This window comes from Rhinolophus ferrumequinum, chromosome X, assembly GCF_004115265.2.
Source record: "Rhinolophus ferrumequinum isolate MPI-CBG mRhiFer1 chromosome X, mRhiFer1_v1.p, whole genome shotgun sequence".
NCBI classification, from domain to species: domain Eukaryota; kingdom Metazoa; phylum Chordata; class Mammalia; order Chiroptera; family Rhinolophidae; genus Rhinolophus; species Rhinolophus ferrumequinum.
In genome coordinates this window covers 100,308,073-100,326,737 of record NC_046284.1, presented here as the reverse complement: position 1 = coordinate 100,326,737, position 18,665 = coordinate 100,308,073, and the positions used below count along the sequence as shown (strand labels likewise).

The following is an 18,665-nucleotide window of genomic DNA, read 5'->3' as shown; positions in this document are numbered from 1 at the left end:
AGTTCAGTGCAGATTTACGCTACAGATTAATGATCCTTTCTATGCTTTTTCATTTTGTCTTTGTAGTATGGTGGCATTTTAGTATATATCCAGCACTGGTGTTTAATGGAAAGATAAAGGGTTTGGAGTAAGAGATCCTGGATTGGAATCTTGCTTTTGCCCTTCACCAGCTATTTGCCTTTAAATTGTTTCATTTAGGGCGGCCGGTTGGCTCGGTGGTTAGAGTGCAGTGCTCATAACACCCAGGTCACCACTTCGATTCCCACATGAGCCAGTGAGCTGCACTCTCCACAACTAGATTGAAAATAACGACTTGACAGGGAGCTGATGGGTCCTGGAAAAACACACTGTTCCCCAATATTCCCCAATTTAAAAAAAAAGAATTATTTAATTTAATCTGTGGCCTTGAGAATTAGAGGTAACTTGTGTAGATCACTTAGCTTACCTGGCACTCATTTCTGGAATGGTTTTTAGTATTGCAGCTACTGCTGTTGTTGCTATTTCCAGACTAATAAACAGCAGGTCTTCGAATAATGTCATTTTGGTCAAAGTCATTTCGTTATAATGTTGATGAGATGCTGCAGGAACCTAACTATTGTTTATACCAGTTAGCCTACCATAAAAGTGGTTTCGTTATACGTCATCTCTCTTAAAGCCGCAGAACCTATCGACGATGATAAGTGAGGACTTACTGTATTTCTTCTCAGTATTTCCATTTAAAAATATATTCAAAGTAGCACAAGAATTAAGCAAAGGAGACTTCATTTTATAACCTGCACAGCCCTTAAGAGAATTATAGACTCAAAAAAGACACCTATAGAAGAGGAATTAAATGACTACTATTTCAGTAAAAGTTCTTCTTTCTCAATACATCTGTGCTAATTTTTGTTCTTAATCTTAAATTATGTAGTATATAGTAGTATAATTTTATAGTTATCTGTTAACAATTTTTATATTTTAAAAAGGGATCAATACTTTTAATAAGGAAAGTTAAGCGGTAGCTGCGTATTTGTCACCAGAAATACGTACCACACAATGATTTAATTGTGACTGTACTACTTCCTGTTCGACGCTCTTTGTTTCCAACGCAGGCAAATGCATCTTCACTTCATCTAAGATCATCTTACTTTCTTGTAGACGCTGCTCAAAATTGGCTGGCTTCTGGAATAATCGAAACTTCATAGAAACATCTTGCAATTTTTTCTGTAACAACAGTGTAAGAAAGCACTGATTTAATTTTGCCTTCCACACAATAACCAGGCATATTTTTGTTAAAAGATTATCTTTTATTCCTGAAGACAAACAAGAAGTAAAAAAAAAAAAAAAAATGAAACAGTGATTTTCCCCCCCATTTCCCCAGCACAAAGAATACATGCATTTGGGATAATTCAACAAGTGTTATTAATATGGTACTGAATAAAACATAATTTATTAACCTATTTTATCCTTAACATGAACAACCCAAAATGCCTTATCATTTATATATCATATTGTAGTTTTCAAATAACGCCCTCAACCACAATTTTACTAATAATCAAGTTGTCTGATAAAGATTATGTTTTAATACCCAAGAAAACAAATCCCTTAGTGTATGCAATAATATGTACCTGCGCCTCATCAATTTGGGATAGTACCCTTTGGGCAGCCTCCTTTCCTTGGTTATGTTTCTTCATTTCTTCTAAACTGATCTCATGACTTGTCAAATCCGACTGGATCTTCTGTTGGGAGGACAGCATTATTAGTCAGCATGCTCTGCAAGTTATTGCAAAGAACAAGTCACTTTCCAAGAAGATGGTCTTAAGAAACTCTCTTAACACATTATTTTAATAGAGCCTGTCTTAAAATGACAAGAAATAGGTTTTTACTTACCAAAAGTTATTGAAAATGAAATGACTTGTTGGAGTCCATGATAATGAAGAAGCTATTCCAGATATCATTTTCAGCAGGAAATATCTATTTATATCTAATATGGAAAGCTGATACTCTTTTAGCTTACAGTTTACACTCAAATCTGACCAAAGACAGGAAGTTAATCTTTATTAAAAAAAAAAAAAGCTAACTGTGATAGGGATGAGATATAATAAGAAAGCTGCATGTGGATAATAGTCCTTAATAGTGATCTGTACTTAGTCACTCTGTACCATGTTGCAGTTCAATTTCAGGGACACTATGGAAACAGGAAAGGGAAGTTAAATGCCTCAACTGGCCTTGCTTTTTGTCTGATAGATACTTAACAGCTTCCTACAGGGATTGATGTTTTCAGTTGTTGTGAAAACTTTCATGTATATTCTTCCAGTCCTGCTTTATGTTTCTGTAAAAATGGAATCATGTTGCATGTAATCTGCTAATTTACATAGCAATATATCATGATGATGGGTTTTTAATTTAATTTTATTATTAGTTTCAGGTGGACAAATCAACATAATGATTAGACATGTACACACCTCACAAAGTGATAACCCCCTCTCCAAGTCTATTACTCCTCTGACATCATACATAGCTATTCCAATACCATTTACTATATTCTCTATGCTGTACTTCACATGCCATATTTATATATACTTATAAGTGACATTCAGTATTATTTTATATTAGTTTCAGGTGTACAGTGCAGTGGTCAGGCATTTACATTATCTATGAAGTGATCTTCCCGATAAGTCCAGTACCCATCTGACACCTTACATAGTTTTACAACATTATTGACTATATTCCCCATACTGTGTTTCACATCCCCGTGGCTATATTGTGACTACTAATTTGTACCTTCTAATCCCTTCACCTTCTCCCCCATTCCCCAACCACCCTCCCATCTAGCAACAATCACAGAGATTGATGTTTGAATTTTAAATAACCATAAGATATTTCTATATTTTCTTTATTGAGTATAGACATTTTTGATCAAGTTCTATTCAAAAGTATGTCTGTATTCAACTTGCACTCTTCTAGGCAAATTACAGGAATAGGTCAAATGCTGTGGTGTGGAGAGACCAAAACAATAAATTCCTTTCTTTCTGCTAGATCTAGTAAGATCAGCCCGTAGTCAAATCATTCTAATTTAAAATTCATTCACTGTTAGATTACCACAAATAAGTCAAAGAAGAGGAAACTGGTAACTTACCAGAGTGCCCATAAAATTTTCATGCAAAATAATTAATATAATGCATGTTAGTATAACCTACTTTACACCAACTGGAGTCAATTCCAGTACATTTTATTAGAAAATAACAGCAGTGTGCTTAGCAGTTACTGCAGAGAACTATAGCCCTGCAATGAGTAATGAGAATTATCCCAAGAAAATGGGTTAAATATTCAAGGAGTTACTTAGGACACAAGGTTGAAAATGTACCTTAATATCATTCCTTAGCAAGTCGATCCCAACAATCATAAAGGCAAAGTAATTATTAATTATTTAAATAATTAGAATTCTGGCATAAAATAAACAATAGCAAAGACTCATGCATATGCACATTATTTTTTACTATATGCAATACCTTCATGGGTTGAATTATTATCTTGCATAAGAAACAGTGTTATGTGCTATTTTCCAGGAATCATCGAATTTGGGGGGTTAGGGATCCATGTAAGTGCATAATAACATTATTCACAGAGCTAGAAATTCAAAAGAATCTGCAAAACTCAATGGGAGTTTGTTAGGTAGAATAACACTTAACAGGAAATGTAACAGATGCCATAGGAGAGGTGATGTTAAAGTAAAGGTAACTCTGAGTAATTAGTAAGCATGGCTGGTTATAGCAGATGTTTCAGGGGGGTTGATGGATGACTTTTCAGGTGGAAAATGTTCACACAACCCTCGCCCACATAATCCTGGCTGCCTCCACGTCCTGAGTGATTAAAATACGGACAATGCTTGTGCTCAGATCCATCAGATTCTCTCTCAGAACTGACGGGACAAAATCTGGTCCAGCTGTGTGCGTGCCTGGAACTGTGTCACATATGCTAGGAGACTGTGCTTATGAAATTCACAGTTGGCTGTGTCAATTGAGGAACAGCAAAAAGCCATGCCCAAAGAGAGAAGAAGGAAGTCAATGCATAATGAGAGAGATAGGAACAAAAATATTGATGGCTTCCAATCATAGGCTGAAGTAGACGGCATTTTCCAAAATGGCGATAGTAATAGTTTCCACACCACACGCTCCTCTTACCATTCCCTCCCTGCCCCATTAAGGGATAGAGGTTACTTCACCTCTTTAAGTCTCAGTTGGCCCTTTGACTGCCTTGATCAATGGAATAGGGCAAAAGTAATGTGCCACAAGTTATGGGAAAAGCCCTTAACTGGGCTAGCAGCTTCTACTTCCGTCTTTCAGGAACATCCATTCTTAGCATGCTCCCTCCTGAAAGACATCTAACATGCTCTAAGAAACCTAAGCTACATAGAGAGGCTGTGGGTATATGTTTCAATAAACAATCCCAGGAAAGCTTTCAGATGACAATGAACATCCACTGCTATACATGAGCGAGCCATCTTGGACGTCCAGTTCAGTTGAATTTACAGGTCACTGTAGTATCGGCCAACAACCGCCTATAGTCATATGAGAGACCCCAAGAGAGAAACATCCAACTGAGCCTTAACCCACAAAACCACAGAGAGAATGATACATTGCTGTGAGGAGGAACCAAAACACAGGGTCTAGTCCCTTCCCGAGTCAAAACTTCATTCTTGCCTTTGGTTTCCATGACACATCCCTGTATTCTTACGACAAACTTCCTTCCCTCATTTTTGTTTTTCCTTTACTTAATTCAATTTTGTTACTTTGTACCTAAGCATCCTAAATAGTATGCTGGATATGCAAGGAGATGAAAAATTTAAAAACAAAAGCAGTCCTAATTGAGAGAAAATAATGGTGGAGGGTTAGGCACTAAACAGCATGAAGAATTCAGGGGAAGTGAAATAATGCATAGAGAATGAATACACAGTGGCAGAAATATAACTCGAAATGTAGGTAGGAATATGGTATTAAATAACCTCTTGTCCTAAATGAAACGTGTCCAGTATTTTCAATATGAAGATAAAATTTTAAATTGATCAGGATCACAGATAATAATGGTTTTACTACTAATATGTAATCTAATCATTAAGGAAATTCATAATGAGAGAATGCTACTATAAATTCAGTAATACTCTGAAATGAATTAGTATTTTATTATTCACTATATATAGTTACATACGTATGTGTGTATTTTTTTTCAAAAAAACAGTGTGCAGTTGTGCAATTGGCATTTATTTTAGTGTATCAAACATGAGGGGGAAGTAGACAGGGAGGGTCAGTAGAGAATCATGGGTAACACAGGAATTTAAGGCATGTGACGATGAAGGAAAGCAGCAAAGAAAGACAAGGAACAATCTAAGAGAAGGATAAGAGAAACAATCAGGAAAAGAGAAAGGATGTCACTTAAATCAAGTGATGCGAGAATCTGAAGAATGAGGGAGAGGTCAATAATTTCAATTTTGAGACAGGTCAAATAAGATAAGTACCAAGAAGTGTACATTAGCTGGTCAGTGAGCACTGTAGATAGAACTGAGTCAGTGAATGGTGAGAGCAGAAATCAGGTTTTCGAGGGCTAAAGCTTGGTTAACAATAAGGAAGCATCGTAAAAAATAGTTTACATTCGGGCCGGCCCAGTGGCTCAGGCGGTTAGAGCTCCATGCTCCTAACTCTGAAGGCTGCCGGTTCGATTCCCACATGGGCCAGTGGGCTCTCAACCACAAGGTTGCCGGTTCAACTCCTCGAGTCCCGCAAGGGATGGTGGGCTCCGCCCCCTGCAACTAAGATTGAACACGGCACCTTGAGCTGAGCTGCTGCTGAGCTCCCTGGTGGCTCAGTTGGTTGGAGCCCGTCCTCTCAACCACAAGGTTGCCGGTTCGTCTCCCGCAAGGGATGGTGGGCTGCGCCCCCTGCAACTAGAAACGGCAACTGGACCTGGAGCTGAGCTGCGCCCTCCACAACTAAGACTGAAAGGATAACAACTTGAAGCTGAACAGCACCCTCCACAGCTAAGATTGAAAGGACAACTTGACTTGGAAAAAAGTCCTGGAAGTACACACTGTTCCCCAATGAAGTCCTGTTCCCCTTAAAAAAAAATAGTTTACATTATTTCTGAAGACCTTTTTTCTCTCCACGCAATAACATTTAGGTCAATGAGATTGGAATACATATTAAGGCTATGTGAAAGGAGCCCATGGATAAAGCATTTTTAAAAATGTAAGGAGATAATTGATTGGAAAATCTCTGGGAAGCAGGAGGAAATGGAGTAAAGAACAATGATCAATAATCACGTATTGACAAGATGAGAGGTGCCACGTTTTCAGAAGCCAAAGGTAAGACATACAGATCATTCTGGATGTGAAGAGGCAGGGAGTGGAATGCTTTGTACTTGATGCTCCCTGGGAATCAGAACAGAATAGTGTTTAGAGAAACCTGGGTTTAAATCTCAGCGCTCTGACTTGCCACCTGGGAAAGCACCATACCTTTCTGAGCCTCAATTTTCTCATTTCTAAACTGACAATGATACTGACAAGTCAGCAATGAAGCACTATCATAAATTGTAGGTGGCTTATCTGGAAAAATTGTCATGTCTGCAGTAGACAACTACATTGGTTTTGGTAAAAAGATTAGATGCGATAGTATATGTAAAAAGTCCTGTTCAAGTTGTTTGCACAAATAATTAGCCATGAATTGTCAGTGTCATGTATCATTTGTTTGTTTATAAGGAGGAGACCTTTGGAGTCTGAGGATGAGAAAAGAGAGGGTCACAAAAGAGATGAAAGGAAACTGATGAAGGTTGAACAGCCATTGTGGAAACTGGAAAAGGAAACTGATGAGGGAAAATTAAAAAAGATATTCAGAGAGAGCAGAAGATCCACATGATACATCTGTAACAGTATCAGTCTACGTGTTTTTTTAAACTCTCATCCGCTCAGCACCCAAGGCATATATAGTAGAGAAGAAAATGAAATATACACGTATTCCTTTAGCCTTTTACACTTGAGGAGTAAGAGAAGAGCACTGAAGGAAATCGTCATTACCATCATCACCCAAGCAGACGTATGCGTGAGCTTATCTATCAAGAGTTCACATAAGTTCACTTAATCAGCTAATCAAACTAAGTATGTATCATCCTCATTACAAACATTGACTTGCCCAAAGTAACATACCTAGAAAGTAGCAAACAATGCCCTTTAAACAACTATACTACTTCTTAAATTATGATTCAAAATATAAAAACATCTTTCAAGTAGACAGTTATCAGACAAACCAGGCATTTAATCTTATTTGAATATTAACAGTATTTCGTATATCAATTCCAGAAACAAGTTCTGTTTCTACTACTCAATTCCACATAGTGAGAAGAAAACCAGCGTTCCTATTCTTAAGGAACTTACGCTCTAGGGAGACAGAATATTGAGATGTAAGTAAATTACAAAGCAGAAATATATGTAATATCGTAGAAAACCAAATGCTATGCGATAAAAGAGAAAGGAAATACCCATTTCTACTATAGAATCTGGTAAAATTTTAAGAAACTGGCATAATTTAAGTTGCATATGGTTTTGGAGGCGTAGGGACTAAGAAAATGGTATCTCATTCCAGGCTGTGGCACCACGCTGACAAACATTGTGTTTGCAGCGAGCAGAGTGTGTACACTCAGTTTCATGGAAGGAAAGACTGGGTGTGCACAGAGTACGAATGGCATACTATCTGAAGGAGGGATTAGTGTGAAGATATTGGACCTTAAGTTTCAGGGCCCCTCACTTGCCAAAGACCCTGTTATAACTCAGCATTCAATTTTCTATTTTCAATTTATATACCTTTTTTCTCCCCCATAAAAGACTGGCCCCTCAAAGCTGCCTCTAGTAGCTTGGCATTATAAAACAAAGCCAAGATAACTAAAGTGATCACTGAAACACAGGTCTTCTGATGACAAATTCCACATTTTCCCAAATGAGCCGCACTGTCGTTAAGACTCATAAGCAATAGAAATAATGACTTACAAACACACAACCAAAAACTGAACTTTCATCTGTCACCAAGGGATGAGAAGGACCACATAACTTGTGAAAGAAAACTTAGGCAATTTGGAACTCAATGCAAAGCATTACCTGTCCTCTGAAATGTTCATATTTGTATCAAGAAGTTAGATAGGCTGTCGAGAGGATGAATTTCTATGCTCTTTAAAGGTCTCCACTACTAAAACCATTAAAAATGAAAAAAAATATGGTTGAATATCATATAAAACAGATTTTATCCTAATTTATAGGCAGCATTTCTAGAAAAATTTGTAGTTTTGTTCCAATGATTAGAGATAAAATTTCTTTACAAATTAAAAAGATTATACATGAAAAGAGCCCAGTGGCTAAATATATTTTAGAAATTAAAGATAAATATGTATCTGTACTACAGAACTTCTCAGAATATTTTACATATTAATATACATTGTGATATCCAAGAGGGACACAGTTCTTGGCTCAAATTATCCTTTTGCCCTTTTTGGCAGAGTACATCACACAAGGAGATTTGGGGTAAACTAGCTAATACGCTTAATGAATATATTTAGTAACAACAATTCAATTCATTATTAAAGTTATAAGGTAAAAAAATGATATATATTTCCAATCAATTCTACTTTGAGAAGTTGTATTTCATGTTTTACACTTATGTTTAGCTAGCACCTTTCCAAATTAATTCCACAATTCTTACTTTCAACTGATATTCCATTTTTATTTTATATTTAGAATATTGTTCAGCACCCACTTTATTTAACCTCATCAGATAGTATTCTGAAACCAAGAAAGAAAAACAATGCTTATCACTTCAGCGCAGGTTTATTGTGAAACAGTTACGTGATTTGTTTAAATAAGTGTATTATGGAAACTTCCAGGCAGAATGGACAATGTCCTCTTTAAAAATCCCTCTAATGAAAAAGACAAACATTACATTGTCTTTCCTGACATTATGATCAGACAATGAAAAAAATATATATGATAGAAGAAAACACTGGGAGCCGAAGATTTAATCCAAAGGAAAATGATCCCCATACTTGGCTACCAGATGTGTAGGATCTGCTAAAGATCTAAAGGATGGACGACGTGAGTTCTATTTTCACCTAAAATATACATCTCCCAGGATGTGTGTTTGAAGAACACAAACAACTGATCCTGTGAAATTGTCAGCTTGGCTTCATATAAAATCAGTCATTTCCCACAGAAGCAAAATGAAATGAACTAGTGAATCAGGGGCTGCTGATTTGCAACACCCATTGAAGCTCTAAAAGGCGTTCTCATTCCAATACCTCTCAGGATCACTAGATTTCTTCATAAAAGTAAAATAATAAAGCAAATCATATCATCATGCCATTACCAAAAAAAGACATTTGACAATACAGTAATTATGTTCATAACTACCAATATCTACTGAAAGTAGGAAATGACAATGGAAATAGAAATAACCATTTTTCCATTAAAAATGATAAAAGGGTAAATTATAGAACTAAAAATCAATCAAACATTAATGACATTTCCAATATAGCACTTTACAATTAACTGAGCAGAGAGCAGGGCCTTTTATCATGATTTACCTCATCAGACCTTTCTCATATATCAAATTAATGACAGAAAATGTGAGCAAAATTAAGCTGTAGCTGTCTAAAGTATTTAATGGAATAAAGGAAACTTTATATAAAATAATTATTGGAGCTTTTGTGATGATATCAAATAAAATGATTCCAGAGAAAATAGCTAAAATATTTCTAAGAGAAAAATATTAGGAGATGTCATATTGAGACTATTAACAGGGAAATGTAACACTGCCAGATTAGTCATTTTTAAACATAAGCAATTTTGAAATTGCATCCTCAAGAAGGGGAAATGGCCACATATAATACATACTCACAAAATCAACGGAAGAAAATGTACTAAAGGGTCTTGGATAATTTATACTTTTAAAATATGAACATAAAAAAAATGTAACTATAAACCATGGGCAGGTAATTTTGAAGTTTCAGATTATGCTATATAATAATTCAGTAAGTAAAAATGTAACAAAAAATTCACACAGCTTTTTATTACTTTGTAGAAAAAAAAAAAAAAGAAATCCCTGTAAGTTGATTAGACGAGTTAGAAAGCACATTACCTACAAGTTAAGTTTTTTCAGATGGAAAAGTTTTGACTTTTATCAGGAATACACAACAGGCCAAAGAGCTTGTTATAATGTAACAACTTGACCACAGGCTATTTCCAGTTTGTGAGGTAAACTGGAACTCTCAATACATATTTATTAACTTACATGTTATATACACATCTGTGTATATAACATAAATTACTTGTGTGTATATACACACATATACATACACATGTATACCTGTGTGTAAATTTATGCAATAATGGCAAACATTTTAATATCAGCAAAATTAATTTACCTACTGACTTAGTTCAGTTATAAGTATTTTGGTGGAGGGTTATCTTAGTAACTTTAAGAAATTAACTTGGTAGTAGGGGGTAAAAGGGGTCAAATATATGGTGATGGAAGGAGAACTGACTCTGGGTGGTGAACACACAATGCGATTTATAGATGATGTGTTACAGAATTGTACACCTGAAACCTATGTAATTTTACTAACCACTGTCACCCCAATAAACTTTAATTAAAAAAAAAAGAAATTAACTGATGACCATCTTCTTCCATCCTCTTCCTACTACTATGATGGGAACGGGGGGAGGAGTGATATAAAGAAAACATTCTACTTTAGTGTTTCCTAAACATTGTTCCTTGACATATGAGTTCTATGGTGTATTAACAGATTTCCGGAAAAACAAGTTTCTGTGGTTTAAGTTTGGGATAAACTTTGAAACTTGGGAGATATCAAAGGTTGATTATAAATATCCAGATGGTTAATACAACATATAAATTTTTGGAAGAAAACTTGATGACACATTGTGTGAAATTATTATTCCTTGTAATACACCTGAGAACTGATGTTATAAGAATGATGACGATAACAGTGATGATAAAAGAACAGCCCATTATAAACATGCATCTTCAAGTGATTATGGTTACTTTAGAAATAAGATCATTGAAGAGACAAAAACTTTGGAGGAAAATTTGGAATACTGCATAGAAATATTGGGGAACCGTAGTCGTTGTAGGTTAATTTTTGCATGATAGTTAATTATCAAAGTAGACAAAACAGATCTGAGTAAAAATGCCAGTTTCCTTAAAAATACTGTAGAAATGAAATCCATTAAATGTATTAAAATATGAACAATTGTTACATTATGATATTACTATGTAAGATCTTATAGTAAACATCAGTGTGGTCAGTGATAAATATCCACCATGCAAGTTAAATCCAGGTTATTTAACAAAATTCCTTACGTTTCACCCTTTCCTATGCATCAAAACAACAGAGTGAAAAGCTGGTGGTAACTGGAAATTATTTTTTAAATATACTGTTTGAAATTTTCTCTATTAAATAGTGTTTTAAAATCAGCTTTATTGAGGTATAATTTGCATACCATAAAATTCAATGAATTTTAGTCAATTTAGAGTTGTGCAACCATCGCCACAATTTAATTTTTAGAACATTTCTATCCTCCCAAAGGATCTTGGGAGTCCATCTGCAGTAATTCCCCATCCCCATCCCTAATCATTAAAGCAGCCTGTTCAAATATTCCCTTAAATATATATATTTGATTTATCTACCTCATTATGTTGTTGTAATATCGAATGAAATAATGTGGATGCTTTGTAAATATCACCATTCACATGTACAGTCCATGAAAAATATGTAATACGTGGAAAGGCTAGAATACGTACTCTCCATTAATCAGTCCTTCTTATGTGAAAAATCTTATTGTGTACTACTTAATATGCTTTAGAAATGTTTCTCAAATTCCAAGCCTTAGCACTGTCGTAAAGCACTATGACACGACATTTTCATAATATTAAATTCCATTTAAAAACAGTTCTTGATGATTATGGTAAATTTGGTTGGCCAGCAATTCTTTCACTTCCATTTTTTTAAAAAAAAATTTAAATACATTTTATTAAAAATTGATTGGGGTGACAATGGTTAGTAAATTTACATAGATTTCAGGTGTACAATTCTGTAATACATCGTCTATATATGTATATGCTCACCACCCAAAGTCAGTTCTCTTTCCATCACCATATATTTGATCCCCTTTACCCTTTTTTATCTCCCCCAACCCGTTTCATTTTTTTTTCCTGAGCTATTTTATGAATGGCAAGACAGCAAAGCCCATTTTGCGCTTGTCCACTTTTCCTTTTTAACAGCTCCTAGTGCATTTGCCTGGCATATATTTAGCGACTAAATCTTTCTGAAATTGAATCACTTCACCATATATTTATTGAGGACCTGCTAGATGGTCCTGCTCTTCTGTAGCCGACCTGGGGTGGGTAGGGAACAGAGGCAGGCAGGAAAAACAACAAAAAAACTACCGAAAAAACAAAGAAGGACGTTTCAGATAGTCATAAATGCTAAAAAGAAAACAGGGCACGCTATGACAAGTGTCATCTGGGTGTGCATTTTAGATTCATAACTTCTCTGTCAGCTCTTTCTGGAATAAATACCCATTTGTATGAGAGGAAACATAGAAAAAGAGTTGAATCTCAATTGCCTCAAAATATTCAGAGTACCGCAAGAGTCTCCCCTGTGACCATAGCTTGATGCTGCCTGTTTCACCTTTATGTTTAGAATTTATAGACATATTTTCACAACAGAATGCTATAATGTAATTGCAGACTTACGATGTCTACGTTTGAGTTCACAACACAAAAGACACCCATTTCCTTATCATTACACATCTTGTGAGGACACGATACTGTGCAGTGTTTCCAAGTATAGTCAATGGTGTGTGGCATGTTTATAACCTTTTGCGTCTTCTGCAACTTTTGCTTGTGATTACTTCCCACACTATTAAACATGTCAAAACAACAATACCAGGCACTTTAAATCGGGGAGTAATCAGTTCTATATAGGAACATATCGAGGGAGCATTCCAGTGTTAGCACAGACTGACAATGAATCGCATTGTGTTTACCATATCTAAATTGCTGAGTAAAACGAAAAGAAAATATTTCTGCCACAACTATGTGGGGTTTACTGTTGGAACCCAAATCTCTGTAACGGTTCTCCATTTTCTTCTTCTGTGGTTAAATTATTTCATTATCACATAAAACCTGAATGAATTACCCTGTGTGGGTTTATACTGTCTAATTCATAAATCAGTTAAGTAGGCCATAAAGTTAGATTGTTCTGAGTCATTTGGCAATCAAATATGCCTATTTACACTATAAAAGTCTTTTTTATTCCATAATGAAATCATAAGCTTTATCTGAGAGACCAAAATCTGCATTTGAGTATTTTTTTAGGCCATTGATTTAGTTTGAAATGCTTACCTTTAAATATGGTCAAATATATTTAAAGTGAGTTAGAAGATTTAGCTTCAATAAACACAGGAAGACCTCAATTACATATTACTTTGATGTACAGCGAACGCAATAGGCTTAAATTAACAGTTTTCTTTAGTAAAAAGATCTCCCTTTTCTATTAACTGATACTCAGTTTTAGCCACATTATCAATGGTCGGAAAAAAAGAGGTGGAAGGAAGAAATCTGGTCTGTAGTGGACCCCAAATTCCTAGCTTGTCGATTGAAATATAGGAGGCCTTTTCTATCTTCATTAGGAGGCCCTCTCCTTTGATGAGAATTTGCTTGTTTCCTCAACTGTTCTATTTTTATGCTTTACTCATACACCTATCTCTACTATGTGGGACTTGAGATTGCAAAAGATGGGATCAGGAATTGGCCAGACAAAAGCAACTGAATAGTTTAGCTACTGTAATCACCGCCCTATCCCTTCTCGCAGAAATCTAAGTAACAGGATCATGGTCTCCTCTATAAAATGTGCATCATCAACGCAGAGTGATATGCAGCATTTCAACAGGTACCCATTTGGGATTGCTCTTACATATTGGCGATTCAAAATATGAAAGTACTGGAAAAAGAAAAAAAATGCAGATTGAAGTATCTTTGTAATTTGAAGAATTACAAGCATTTAAATACCTACTTAGACACAGTTATAACAGCTCCTACAATGATTTAGAGGCACACCCAAGCTCATCGGCACATTAATATATGTGGAATTAGGGGGAGAAAAGAAGAAAATAAGAAAACTAAGCTGAGTTCCTCTTCAAAGATCCCCAGTGAAAATTCTATTTGTGCAAATTAATTTGTTCATGCAGGAATTGCCGGCTGCTTTCTACCTTCACCCATTTCTCATAAGAGTAAGGGGACAATCAAAATAGAAGAGAAAGTCATCAGTGGTTTGATTTCCACCGGGACTCCCTCTCATTGAAATCTTGACACAGTCATACTTGAGAATCTTTATCAAACAGTGGTGAGAACGTGATGTGAAAAAAAATAAATAAAAGGCTAAATCAATCCACCCATTACCAGTAATGTACTATCCAGAGTTGTTTTCAACCTTGGCTACATGTTAGAATAACTGCGGGGAGTTGCCAAAAGTTCTGATAACTGAGTCCACCCAGAGATTCTGACCTGGTTGGCCTGGGATGCAGCTTGGGTACTTGGATTTTTGCTTCCAGACCTTGGCTGATAAAACTAAATCTCTGTGTTTCAGTATGTTCTTCAGGAAAATGAAGGGGTAAACAACTATATCCATGCCGTGTGTTTCTTTGCATTTATACAATTTGATAATTTTATTCCGTAAAATTGTTTCAAAAATACTGTCACAGGTCTTATATTTTAATCATACTTCTGTCTTTGAAATAGTTCTTACGTTTCTGATTTCTATATCTAGAAGATACATTTCTGTGCTAGAAGAATTTTCCCCATTTCCTTTATTCTATTTGAATCAATAAGACACCATTTTGATTTTGTACTTTAATTAAACATCTCTCTTTAAATGAGCTGACAATGGGCAGTTAAGAGTGTGGTCATGCAATCTAAGAGTTCAGTTTGGTTAATTTTTTTTTCTTTTTATTTATTAAATTTATTGGGGTGACAATGGTTAGTAAAATTATATGGGTTTCAAGTGTACAATTCTGTAATACATCATCTACATATCACATTGTGTGTTCACCGCCCAGAGTCAGTTCTCCTTCCATCATCATATATTTGACCCCCTTTTCTACCACCACCCCTCCCTGTTTTTGAAATAAAATACTCAGGTCAACATATGCTCTGATATCCTTGCAGTATGTAGTTTTATTGCCTAAAAAGCTAAGCTTTACTCCTGTAAGCTTCTGTCACTAAGTAAAAAAAAAGTAAAATAGAATCAAAATACACAGTTTTCTAATCACGACAGATAACTGACCAATTAACACTGAGCCAGGGGGAAGCTCATTCCTGCCCTAGAGTTATAAATGAAAATATAACGCAAGGAAGTATTTTGGTCCACGTTGACTTTTACATATAATAAGAGCATACCTGTCAGAAGTTATATACATTGCACACATTTCCTTAATACTGAGAACTGTTTACATCTGCGAATCTCAAACCATCTTAAAAGGCAGAAAAAGAAGGCACTATTAACAGAGTTCGCTTCAGTAGCAAAACTGCCAGTACACCACACGGTGGAGTCAGATATCCACAAATCCATGTGGCCAGTTTGTGACAGGAAGTCTGAACACATATTTACGATGACCAAATACAGTAATGCCGTTCATTTTGTCCTGCTTCTCAGTGATACATTAAAGAAAGTACTCAATTTCTGAAAAGGGAAAGCTAAGCCTGCTAATCTTTTAATTAGCAATGAATTTTTGTGTAAATTGGAAAAAACACATTTTTTTAAATTAATACAAACCATTAAAATTAGATCCCATTATTTATACTTAGAAAGCTGTCATTTTGGTGGCATTCTTTGTGGGTTCTTTGTCTGACACACCGTGCTTAAGTTCTTAATTCACAAAAAGCCTCTTTACTCTCTACTTGTTTCTTACAAGGGAGTTTCAAATTGAGCTTCAGGAATGCAGTCCTTGAAGGAAATCTGAGTACTTGATAACTGTTCCAGAAAAAATTCACTTGCTGTCATCTTAAAATAAAATTGTGGAGAAGAATGTTTCAATAACTTTCGGGTAGTTTGTGTTTTCCAATATTATATATTACCATTTGGGGAATTCAAAGTCAAGAATTATCTTGAAAATACAGGTGCAATGAGAAATGCACAGAAAAATGGATTTCAGCTTGTTAGTACTCGAAAATCTCTTTTTTCAAGTTGATTTGAAATTTCTTCATTTACCTGGATGCTGTTATTTGCAAGTGTTTTGAACTTTTATAGTTAATAATACTTTTACTATAGATTTTTTATTCAAGAAAACCAAACAAAATACTTTATATTATGTTATTATAAACTAGTATGTTATATTCATGTTTATACAATCCTGCATTCATACTGAAAGAAAAGAAAACACTCAGGATCCCACACCACAATGTTTTCAACTAAACAAGATTTTTTTTCTCTAAAAGCTCCCATTTTTTTCTAAGACAAAAATACCTTTTTGCCTAGCTCCAATTTGCTACTCACAGTTTTATTCTACAAGCATCAACAAGTAACTTTTATGTATTTTATAGTACAAATTGCTAATGTTAACATTTAATATTTATACTGTTCGAAATTTTCTTTAATTCCATTCAGAAAGTTACAAGCAGTCTTCAATCAAACATTCCTCCTCTAAATTCATATTAAAGTTAAAAAAAAGAAAAAAAAAGCAGTTTTATTCTACCTATAGTTTTTAATCACATAGTTTTTCTCAGCTCACTAACAATTTTTCATTCTTATCATGCTTTTTTCTAAAGCCTGCCTATAACATTATTGATATGACTCAAATTGGGACAGTCTTAGGAACAGTTCATGACAGACAACTTGACTAGACTTTTGTAAGTTTGAAGAAACATATATACTGGAGAGGTTAAAATCCTCAAGTGTGTTTGCTTTTATCCTTCATATATAAGAGTATTTACATTTGTTGTCCCAGTGAGAAACTACCAGTGAAGTTTGTTCATCCCTGATGATAATGGTCCATGAGGAACCCCTGCTCTGGACTTTTTAAGCCTATTGAAATTACCTGTATGCTGCCCCATACTCTCAGGGACTTTCTTGGTCAAATTCAGTGTGGTAAACTAACCCATGCTCCTGTGCCCACCAACACTCTGGGCACCAATTTAATGGTGATTCACTGCACGGCAATTGCTTTGTAACCATGACCTATACATCCAATATTTTACCCAGTTAGTGGGGAGACGGCCTTTGGGATGGGGAAATGAGCTTCTAAGGCCCCTCACATCCACATCGTAGTATATTGGTCTGTTATCCTTAGTTATGGAGTTCATAATATACACATAAGATGGGAAAAGTAACAGTAGTATCTTAGTATCAGAAAAATCCTAAAGACATTTAAATAAATAATACCTATGATACTTTACATACATTTAAATGTTATTTAAACATAGAAACACAGAATTTTAAAAATACTTCCCAAGACGCAAATTAATTTAGATATAGCCTAAATTTACTCAGTATAAAGTTGATTTAGATTTCCTTTAGTACTATTTTAACTCTTGCTCTAAAGCAACTGGTTTAACACACTTTATAATTCGGACTGGATAGAGTTGAATTCTAAAGCCTGCCTATAACGTGAGCATGTTCACATAAGCATACGAGTATATAGTGTGATTATTAGTAATAAAATGCAAAGTTACATCCCGAATTTCTTGTTATTAACTACTAGCAACACATTAAACATAGAATAATATAACGATCATACGACTTGTGATGTCAAGATTACAAAGATGAGTGGATAATAAAATGTCTAAGACTGCATTTTTAATAGTACCACTAAAAATGTTTTTGTTACAATTTACATTCCTGTGGTTTCCCTCTGGCTTAAGGATACTAGCTTGAAAATACTGATAAACAACGAGCGTTGGGGTGACAGTACCCCTGTCTTTTAGGTGTCTCTATCTCAACTTCGTCCATTACATTCTTTCAAAAATAAATTTGAGAGTGCTCATCTAGAGTTCTTTTTCTCCCCTTCCCTCCAAATGGTAAAATCAGTCCATCAAACAACCCCCTGCACAACTAATTGAATATATTTTTAAGAAAGTCAGTGGTATCTTGTTCGAATAACAAAAAAATGAACAGAAACTCATTCGCAGTTTTACTTGCCTGGGCTTCCTGAGGCATTTGAGCTGCGTCCACTTTGTCGGCAATATAAGCTGCCAACTGCTTGTCAATGGATGAAAGGGACTCCTGAATTAAGTGTAAGGATTTTTCGAGCTCCTGGGCGGACTGGATACTCTGTTCAAGCAACTTTTGCCTCCTCACGGCCTAAAGAAGCAATAAGAATGAATCAGTTAAACGTTTACTCATTAGTTTTCTGCAATCCTGCTGCAAAGTAAATAGTCTAGATTCTTCCACAATCACCTTTTTGTAAGACAGATTTCGCAGCTTCCGGCCACTCATTCAGCTCTACTTTTAAAAATAAAGAATGAGAAAAAAGAATTAGCACACAGAACAACAGGCTCAGAAATCTCTGCAGGACAAAAACCAAAATATTATGTACATCAAGGAAAGAGGCTGGAGAAAAGCATTAGCGAAATCATCTC

The 18,665-nt window shown here is 35.2% G+C and overlaps 1 protein-coding gene across 6 annotated transcripts in view; it reads right to left on the bottom strand.

Moving 5' to 3' along the window:
* The window catches only part of DMD (dystrophin), a 2,143,628-nt gene that overhangs the window by 1,258,407 nt on the left and 866,556 nt on the right, over positions 1 to 18,665 (bottom strand). For all 6 annotated transcript variants that reach the window (XM_033109718.1, XM_033109734.1, XM_033109713.1 and 3 more), the window contains exons 30-32: positions 18,226 to 18,387; positions 1,608 to 1,718; positions 1,030 to 1,203 (exon numbers count right to left, since the gene is read on the bottom strand). In XM_033109718.1, coding sequence (XP_032965609.1) covers positions 1,030 to 1,203; positions 1,608 to 1,718; positions 18,226 to 18,387 — 447 coding nt within the window. The remainder of the gene's footprint in view (positions 1 to 1,029; positions 1,204 to 1,607; positions 1,719 to 18,225; positions 18,388 to 18,665) is intronic.